Source organism: Chenopodium album, chromosome 5 (genome assembly GCF_948465745.1).
Source record: "Chenopodium album chromosome 5, dcCheAlbu1.1, whole genome shotgun sequence".
NCBI lineage: Eukaryota > Viridiplantae > Streptophyta > Magnoliopsida > Caryophyllales > Amaranthaceae > Chenopodium > Chenopodium album.
Window position 1 is genome coordinate 11,191,081 of NC_137838.1, and position 9,549 is coordinate 11,200,629.

The following is a 9,549-nucleotide window of genomic DNA, read 5'->3' on the forward strand; positions in this document are numbered from 1 at the left end:
TCCTTGGTGGTGGCCGACGTCAAGAGTTTTCTGTTTTTTTTTAAATTTTTTTAGCGAATTAACTTGTGACACGTGTCACTTTTTTTTTTTTAAAAAAAAAAACCATTCAACCGGTCACTGGTTTATGGGATTGAAGAAAATTAACAACCCCCAAAGTTCAGATTATTTCAAAATAATCCAAAATTGGAATTATTGAAACAAAATCCGACAAAGTTGGGATTATTATTTCTAATTTTTCCTATAAAATATTCCAAAGTTGCAAATAAAAGTTAACGGAGGTAATAAGTAAATAGTCTATGCGTTAGTCCGACTTGATCCATGCCCAACTCACGCCACTAACTCTACAAGATTAGGACCACATCGCGGTCTACAGATTATGTAATTTGCGACGACAGTGAATATAGACTGAAAGCGAGGCATATATTCGAAGGACAACCACCATTTCCAAAGAGTGGAACACAATCGAGATTAGACAATAGAAAGAGAAACAAGAGAGAGAAATCAACCATGGCTTCTTTGGTCAACAACGCTTACGCTGCGCTTAGCACTTCCAAATTGGAGCTTCGAGATGTTAACAGCCTCACCAATTTCCGAGTTGGTCTTCCATCATCGCTCAGTTGCAAGAATTTCAGGAAGGTTTCTTCTTCTTCAATCACCTGTAAAGCTGTTTCTGTTGCGCCTCAATCCACCATTGAAGGCCTTAACATTGCTGAAGATGTTTCTCAGGTGAATCTCTGGTTTTCATTTTCAATTGGGTTTTTGTTTTTCTGTACATTTGTTGTGGTTTTTGATTGAAATTTTGAAGTGGGTTTCTTGTTTTTTTGATTTCTGATTGCTGTTTTGAGTTGGGTTTTTGATTTTATTTGCGAATTTGTGGTGGGGTTTTGGGATTTCTCGAAGATTTGGATAGTTTAAGGATTTGTAGACTGTTATAATGGCAGATAATGGTTGTGTTTTGATAAATTGAAGAAATTCTGTAGGAAATTTCTGAAGTTACCAGGTCATTGTCTTATCAACTTACCAAATTAACTAGGGTTGATTTGAAATAATGAATGAATTTCAGAAGCTCTAAATTACTAGGATTGTTGTAATGAAATAAAGAAATGCTGGGAATTTTTTCGTTTCTGTGAAGTTTTGGTGGTATTTACACAGATTCTGAATCAGTAAAAACTCGAGTTGAATCTGTTTGTTTAAGATAAGAATATTACTCGCTCCTTCCTCGACGGAGGTAAATTAAAAATGGCTATTGTGACAAGAAAAACTCTTCATATAGCTTCATAGTAATGCACATCTATCAGATACTCATAGTCATAATCTTATTTTGAATATCCATTTCATCATTCTTCCCGTCAATCATCTTTGCATTAGCCCATCGGACAGGCTAGTGGCAGCCTGAGAATTGCTGCTCATAAAAAGTCAACAGCATGTTCTACCTCAAACATCTTGTTATGACGTAACAACTTTACACATGTCTATCAGCTCTCATTAATTCATTATAACCTTTTCACCAATTCTACCTATAACTATTTTGTTATGACGTAATATTAATTGTTGGCAAATCTATGTTACCTCAAACATCTTGTAAACATTTGGATTCTTTTCTTATTCTTGTCATGAGCTTTTAGACGGACTTTCAACCAATACATTCATGTCTAAGACATTTTTTATTTGAAGTCTAGCGTTTAGTAGCAAACGTCACCAAAAATTCCCTCAAAATGTTTTATTTGAAGTATTAGATATTCATATTAGGTACGCTACACTGGTAAGTTATGTGTTTTTTCTTGGTGAACTGATAAGCATTCCCTTTATCTCTGCGGCATCAAAGAAAAATCTTGTTTTTTTTTTTCCTTTTATTTTTTTCGTTAGAACTCATCTGTTGAAGCTTAAAGTAATATTATTTTTCTTAATTATGTGGTAGCTAATTGGAAAAACTCCAATGGTGTATCTCAACAATGTATCAAATGGATCAGTTGCAAACATTGCTGCTAAGCTTGAGAGCATGGAACCCTGCTGCAGTGTGAAGGACAGGTAAAGAAGATCCATGGCACATCTTGTATTTGTGAAATGAGTTCAAGAGGGTTTATATGGTTTAACAGGAGACATAATCTTTGCAGGTTTTTTTCCCCCAAATAAAATTTGTACATTACTTTGCTAAAGGTGGATAAAATTTCTAAAAGAATACAGTCTTTTGGTTTTCCATAAATCCTTTTCAGCATGCAACATATTGTCAATTCTTTATAGTGTAGTTGAACAGTTATATGTCAAGAGAAGGCTGATTTTATGAGTTTGTACATTGGGAACATAGCGACTAAACTTTCTTTTTCTGCAATGTTCTTATTCTTTCTTTTTCTGCCCACATCAGGATTGGTTACAGTATGATTGATGATGCTGAGCAGAAAGGAGTTATCACAGCTGGAAAGGTATTGCTTTTAAGGCTAGACATTACTTGGAGTTCCTGGACATCTATATGCTTGAAGAATGATGTATTCTTGTTGAACATTAGGTTCTTGCTTTGTCTAGACACTAAGTTAAATTTTAAGAGACCCATTATCAATTTTATCTATCCCCCTTTTTGTTGCCTAGTTGCCTTCCTGTCACACTCGCTGATTTAAACGAGAAGTACATTAGTAACTTGGCTTTTCCAGTTATTAGTTCAAAGTCTGCCATTTAGGCATAAAGTTTCTGCTTTTTAGTCCATGCAAGTTTCCATTTGGATGATGTGTATGTGCAACACCTTCATTCTATTATAATTCAAGCGACAGAAATGTTAGAATCTTTGTATCTCACTTGTATATTTAATGGGCCAAATGAGTGGAGTATAAAAATCTGCAATTTTCCCTTATCACTGAAGTAAATTGTCTTATGCCTCTCCATATTATACTTTCTTATATGATAGCTAGTTAATTGAAGTAAATTGTCTTATGCCTCTCCATATTATACTTTCTTATATGACAACTACCATGCTTCTTTCAATTCATCAATTGAATAACCTGGTATATATTGGTGTTGGGTTTGGCTACCATTTTGTCTTCAGCATCTTTAGTTCATCTTCCTGAATTTAGAGGTTGCATGTATTTGAATCCCTCTCTAAATTTGTAACATATAATTTTAAGTGTGTTTGAAAAGTGTGCATGAGGATTTGGTATTTCATTGTGTAAATTGTCTTTTCAATCTTGGGGGATTAAATAGTTATGGCCTACTTGTCAATGCCATGGCAGATAGGCATGTCATTTATATCCTTAAGCTAATAGAATGAGTATAATTTTAGTAGCCATTGCCTGTGCACACTTCTGTATCCTGAAACTGCACCTTGAATTGCTTATATATCATTCGTGAACCATTAGTAGTTTGAAATTTTGATTACATTCACAATCAATTGTTTTTGTTTATATCATGAGGGTAGAAACACTATGGGAGCAATTAGAGCTTTAATTACTCAATCAATAAATATCATGTGGTATATCATGCACTAACAAATGCTTGTCTATTTTGTTGGGTGTTTTATGTATATGACTGATGGTATATTGTTTTCTTACCATCCAGACTACTCTGGTGGAGCCTACAAGTGGGAATACTGGAATAGGACTTGCATTTATAGCTGCTGCAAGAGGATACAAGATTATCTTGACAATGCCATCATCCATGAGTATGGAAAGGAGAGTTATCTTGAAGGCATTCGGAGCTGAGTTGGTCTTGACTGATCCAGCTAAGGGTATGAAGGGTGCAGTTGAGAAGGCTGAAGAGATTTTGAAGAATACTCCTGACTCCTACATGCTTCAGCAGTTTGACAATCCTGCAAATCCCAAGGTATGACTCATTCTGATTTTGTTCGCCATCATCTGAAAGGGTGCCATTGCATATCGATGTTTAGTTGTTACTAATATGAAAGCCCTTTGCTTCTACCTTGGCCTTCAATCAGTACATTTCCTTCTTTTTTTTTTCTCTTCTCCTTTTTGGTTTTTCTGCTTTGTTTGACACCTAATTTTGGACTCCTACTTAAACCCAAATATCTGTTACTCAAGTTATACTATTTGACGCTAGATTTGACACGATGCAAAGGGAGGAATCTGCTTCCTAAAAATCTGTAAACTTCCCTGAGTATATCACATGACATGTATATAATGTATCTGCTAGGCATTAGCATGGTTTCCAGCAGTAATAATGACAGAAAATTAGGAAGAAAAAGACTGATTATAGTATTAAGATGAGAATTACAACTAATTGAACGATAATTCCACTTTTGAGAGGTGGATTCTCTCCTAACATGAGCTTTCGAGAGGCTCACTCTCTCCCAATAAGAATCCTCACAATATTCAACATGATCATTATTCCTCCTAATGAGGCCTATTTATAAAAGAACTCTCATAACAAACTCTAACTTATTCCCCAATTCCTTGCAGTATCTTCAAAATGAACAGTTCATCACTTTGTCTATCACATGACATGGATTTAAACATATTTTCTCTGTTTGTTCTTACTTGCAATACTTCTCATTTCATGCTTACATCTTACCAATGCATAATTTCAATCACTAATATATCTGATTATCCATAACTAAAAATTATGAAAATTCAATGTTATGAGTATAGATTGAGGCAATCTAACAAGATCTTACATTAAGTTTCATTAATTATAAATCATCAAAGCTAGCCAAAATAAGTATGTGAATAGTGCATAAGTCAAAGTGTTGCAAGTAAAAAGAATAGAGGAAGTATATAGTGTGAACGTTTCTTTTCCCATGTTTTCTGCAGATACATTATGAGACAACAGGTCCCGAGATCTGGGAAGACACTAAAGGCAAAGTGGACATTTTTGTTGCGGGCATTGGAACTGGAGGGACAATTTCTGGAGTTGGGCGGTACCTCAAAGAACGCAACCCTGGTGTCCAGGTATAGGCATCCTTGCAGCACACTATTAGCAGATATTCTCCTGTCGAGAATTCCTTTTGGTCCTGTATATTATGTGGACAAGTTGCTCATTGCTCAACACGTAACAGCCTTCTTCCCAGATGTATATCCCAGATGTATGTTGTTCTATATTGTTGACACATTCTTATTTAATTTTCTAGGTCATTGGTATAGAACCTACAGAAAGCAACATACTTTCGGGTGGCAAGCCTGGTAAGATAAAGTTTTCTGTGTCTTCATAGTTAAAAGTTTCCAGGCTTCATATGTATAATTGAACTTCATCTTGTTGGGTGAAGGTCCACACAAGATTCAAGGACTTGGAGCTGGTTTTGTTCCCAGCAATTTGGATTTGGGTGTGATGGATGAAGTTATAGAGGTGAATATTCTTTTGCTTCATTGCTTGCTTATGACATCTTATAATTTGCTCGCAGAGCGCTGCTTATTGCATAGATCGATTTAATATGGACCAATGTTAGTATTTCAGATTTAAAGCTTGTTTGGTTGTATTTTAAAAGTATGGAACAATGCCTTTCCACCTTTAATGAAGATTGCTTAGGGATATCACATCACATATGCTCCTTAAGATATGAACCATTGTCAATATTTGGGTATAAATTGCAATCCTTGGTGAGAAAATGCCACTCCATGATTATTAATTATCAGAAGATATAGGGTTATGTAGGTTGTACTAAAATGTTTCCATGCACTTTGATGAACTACCTGAAACCATTCAAATTATAGCAATAAGTTCATCTACAAACCATATGCAGTTTGTAGGCTCTTGCAGATTTTTGTTTTGTTTATGGAGATCAAATTTTTTTGACTTTTACCTGAGTTTTTCATCAGTGAAACCAATGTGTTAAAATTATTAAGATTTTCACTTGAGTTTTTCATCAGTGAATCCAATGTTTCTTGTAACCATTCATTTTACCTCAAGTACATGTGTCAGACCAACGACACTCGGACATGGACAGGTCACTTTGACCCTTCATTTTGGGCCAAAGTTATTGGACAGTTTCACCAAATAGACGATCCAACACTTGGACACATACCCAAGTTTGAGTTTCAACCATTTATTAGCAGGAGCTGATATAATTGGTTCTGAGTTATGATTGGGGTTATGATTTTTCTGTCTTCCATTTCTTTCAAGCTTGGGGTGCAAATACTTAAATAAACTATTCTTGGTCATAACATCCATCAACAAGGCATGGTTTATATTCCTTTAAGAATAAAACTTCAACCAGATAATATCTGTGGTTGTATGTTATGTATATATACGATAATATTTCTTCTGCAAGGGTCTCTTTGCCTTTTGAAGAAGTTCAGTGCTTGAACCTTTCTTGTATTCTGAAATTTTATCTTTCTCAGGTATCCAGTGAAGAAGCTATTGAAACTGCAAAGCAATTAGCAATGAAAGAAGGCTTGCTGGTTAGTAGTCATAACATTGTTTCATTGATCGTTAAAGTTGTTCTATTTAAAAAAATTAGAACAAGTAGACCATGGTTAGACTCTGGACAGTAGCTACTACTTCATCAATTTTGGTATTAACTAATTATGAAAAATTAATATTTGGGACGTACTTATTAATACATATCTTATGACTTCTCTTTTGATTATTTTTTTGTTCCTTAAGGGTTAGTGGACAAATAAGGTCGAAGTTTGTTGAATTATGATATCAGATCAGATCATGAAGCGTAGCCTTAGTTTAAAGCAACCTAATTTGTGGGGAAGTACTCAATGTATAATTAATATTTGGGACGTACTTATTAATACGTATCTTATGACTTCTCATTTGATTATTTTTTTGTTCCTTACGGGTTAGTGGACAAATATGGTCGAAGTTTTGTTGAATTATGATATCAGATCAGATCATGAAGCGTGGCCTTAGTTTAAAGCAACCTAATTTGTGGGGAAGTACTCAATATATTATGACTACTTGTTACTATATCCAATCTTTTTAACTTTTACTTTATTTTCTTAATATGTTTTGCAGCTGATAAATATATCATATTTTCTCATTGTCAAAAAGTTAATAATTAATAAGTTGCTGTAGAGGTTCTTTCTAAAAAAAAAGTTTCTGTAGAGGTTTGCATTAAGCACCATCTACTGTAGAATTATGTATGAAGCATATTATTTGGCAACTTTTTAAGCAGCACTACTTATTTGTTCTGTAGATCTAATTACATTGTGGAGGGTATTATGCTGATTGCTATTTACTAGATTGAATTTCTGATTAATCTTTTCTGGCTCCAGGTTGGCATTTCCTCTGGAGCGGCAGCAGCTGCTGCAGTCAAGGTTGGTAAAAGACCTGAAAATGCAGGAAAACTTATAGCTGTAAGACCTTCACTTATCACTCTCTTAATTTACACACTTAAATTTTATTCTTAGATTTAAAATTTAATCACTCTCTGTTTCACATGCTTGCTTCCCTTTGCATCTTGATTGGGTGGTAGAGTATTCCTTAATTTCCTTTGAATTGAGAAAGCTACATTAGAACCTCTCAAGAGTCATTTCTAGTTAGGCTTGCATTTTGATTGTTAGGTTCACTTCTTATAAATCTACTTTTTTTTTTCTTGTTATTTTTATTTTGTTCATTGTTTGAAGCTTAGTGTCCATTCTAGCATCTTAGTGACCCATAACTTCAACTATTTGCTAGTCTTTTAGGGTCTGTTCTGTAATAATTTCCTGAATTCTTTCCAACATATCTGAACTTGTTTGTACATTTCTCAACTTAAAAAAAGTAAAGCTAGGGTTGTAGTAACCATCAAAACCTTTAGAAAAAAAAAGGGTTGATGTGCAGGGCCTTAATCAGAACAGGGGTCAAATTTTCACACCAACTTCAATGAAGAATTTTAGTGCTCAGGATTGTTAAATCACCTTGTAGTCGGGAATTGGGATAACTTCTCATAGGTGAACTGAAGAATGATGATGAGCAATCTATTGCCTGTTATAGGTTTCAAAAGATTACTTTGTAGTAAAAAAAATTGGGATAACTTCTCCTAGGTGAACTGGAGTCATGATGAGCAATCTGTTGCTTGCTATAGGTTTCCTAAGCATTACTTACCTCTTAGATGAAACAAATACTTCTTGCATAGTTTTCTATGACTCTACTTATAGACTAGGTTGTTTATGAGGAATCGAGGATATGTGCACATGGTAGTGTACTTAATTGGCCAGCCATCTTAGGCTGTGTTCTCATCACCTATAATTAAGTATTAGGTCCGAATTTCTTGAGGTCTCCTGTGATCCTAATTTTTCTGCTGTGAATTTATTTGTATGTGTATAAAATATGAAAAAACACTATCAATTGGGATCTTGTTAAAAAACTTACAGAGCATTTGTTTTAATTCTATAAAATATGAAAAAACACTATCAATTCGTGAAATTAGTTCAAGTGTACATAGCCTTAATGCCCACATCCTGTCTGAAAAAACAACCTTTATCAAGATTTGGGATATAGACAGTCTAAGATGTTTGCATTTGGCTCTGTATCTGATGCCTCAGAGCCCATAAATATGCCTTTCTCATTAATTTTGAGCAATTGCTTCCCTCCCTTGTGATAGCAATGCGGCATCATTAATCAAGATCATATACATACCACATTATTTACTACTACCAATTTATTACTGTGATAGATGGGTTCATGATAATTTAAAAACTTGTCTCACCTGTACTTGACACATCGTCCATAACTCGGTCAATATTTCTGCTGTTCCAGGTTGTGTTTCCAAGTTTTGGTGAGCGATATCTGTCATCCATTTTGTTCCAGTCTATTCGTGAAGAGTGTGAAAACATGAAGCCAGAATAATGAGGAGTCATTTCTTAATTGAAATTGCAGCCTATTGTTAGAATGTTCGCTTAATTTCCAGGTTCTAGCCTCGTGCTTGCTTGTTGCATTCTTTTGATCCAATTGGGTATTTGCCTATTTGGAACCCAGAATTGTTTGTGTTTTCTCTTATTATTAGTTGACATAAAATGAGTAATAAAAGTATGTAAATCAGAACAGCAGATGATGGTTTAGTTTCAAAAGCCAACAATTTTTTTCCCTCTTATTTTGCCTCCTTAAACTGGTTGCCCTTTATACCGTCCTTTTTCCTGGCTTCATTGTTTTTGCTTAACTTATTTATTCTTTTGAAGAAAATTGCTATAGTTCTCGGTCTTGCTTGTTCAATTGTTCTTGCATTTGATAGCTTTTTATACCGAATTTGGTTGACAGTGGAAGTTATGCCACGCCAGCACGGCCTAGCAGACTGCTACCTTTTAGCAGCCTATCAAACCTCCTCCATGCCACCTTATGCATCTTCTGATCATAGACACGGATTGGTCATGAGTCGTGTCATGTCATGCTTGGGTGGCCCAACGCCACCTTTTAATCTGTTTGGTACTCCGCATTAAGTCTTCCAATGAGTACATAGTAGCAACACTAACAAGTAAACATGCTTTGTTGGTGTATGGCCAACATGTTCTAATACTTACTTTGTCACATAATTAATATGCAATTAGTCAATAATTACTAACTACCACCAAGTATAATTCTAATAAAATAGAAGAAATTCAGTGAGGAACACACAACTAGCTTAGTGGTCCATACAAGATACAAGTGCTTTATTTGTTGCACTGTGTGTAAGCAATCATCACTAAA

General features: G+C 34.8%; 1 protein-coding gene across 1 annotated transcript; it reads left to right on the forward strand.

Moving 5' to 3' along the window:
* The first annotated feature begins 403 nt into the window (after positions 1-403).
* On the forward strand, positions 404-8,959 carry LOC145631882 (cysteine synthase, chloroplastic/chromoplastic-like). Its single transcript, XM_081684104.1, has 10 exons — positions 404-726; positions 1,919-2,028; positions 2,363-2,420; positions 3,544-3,807; positions 4,752-4,889; positions 5,069-5,120; positions 5,204-5,283; positions 6,276-6,335; positions 7,161-7,241; positions 8,626-8,959. The coding sequence occupies exons 1-10, from the start codon at positions 508-510 to the stop codon at positions 8,713-8,715; spliced, it is 1,152 nt and encodes a 383-aa protein (XP_081540230.1). The 5' UTR covers positions 404-507; the 3' UTR covers positions 8,716-8,959.
* The last annotated feature ends 590 nt before the right edge of the window (positions 8,960-9,549 follow it).

What these genes read in the sequence shown, in the direction of transcription:
- LOC145631882 (XM_081684104.1), top strand. Translation starts at nt 508, where the DNA reads ATGGCTTCTTTGGTCAACAACGCTTACGCTGCGCTTAGCACTTCCAAA. An exon ending in TTGCTGAAGATGTTTCTCAG is followed by an intron (nt 727 to 1,918) that starts GTGAATCTCTGG and finishes ATTATGTGGTAG; the next exon opens with CTAATTGGAAAAACTCCAAT. An exon ending in ACAATCCTGCAAATCCCAAG is followed by an intron (nt 3,808 to 4,751) that starts GTATGACTCATT and finishes TGTTTTCTGCAG; the next exon opens with ATACATTATGAGACAACAGG.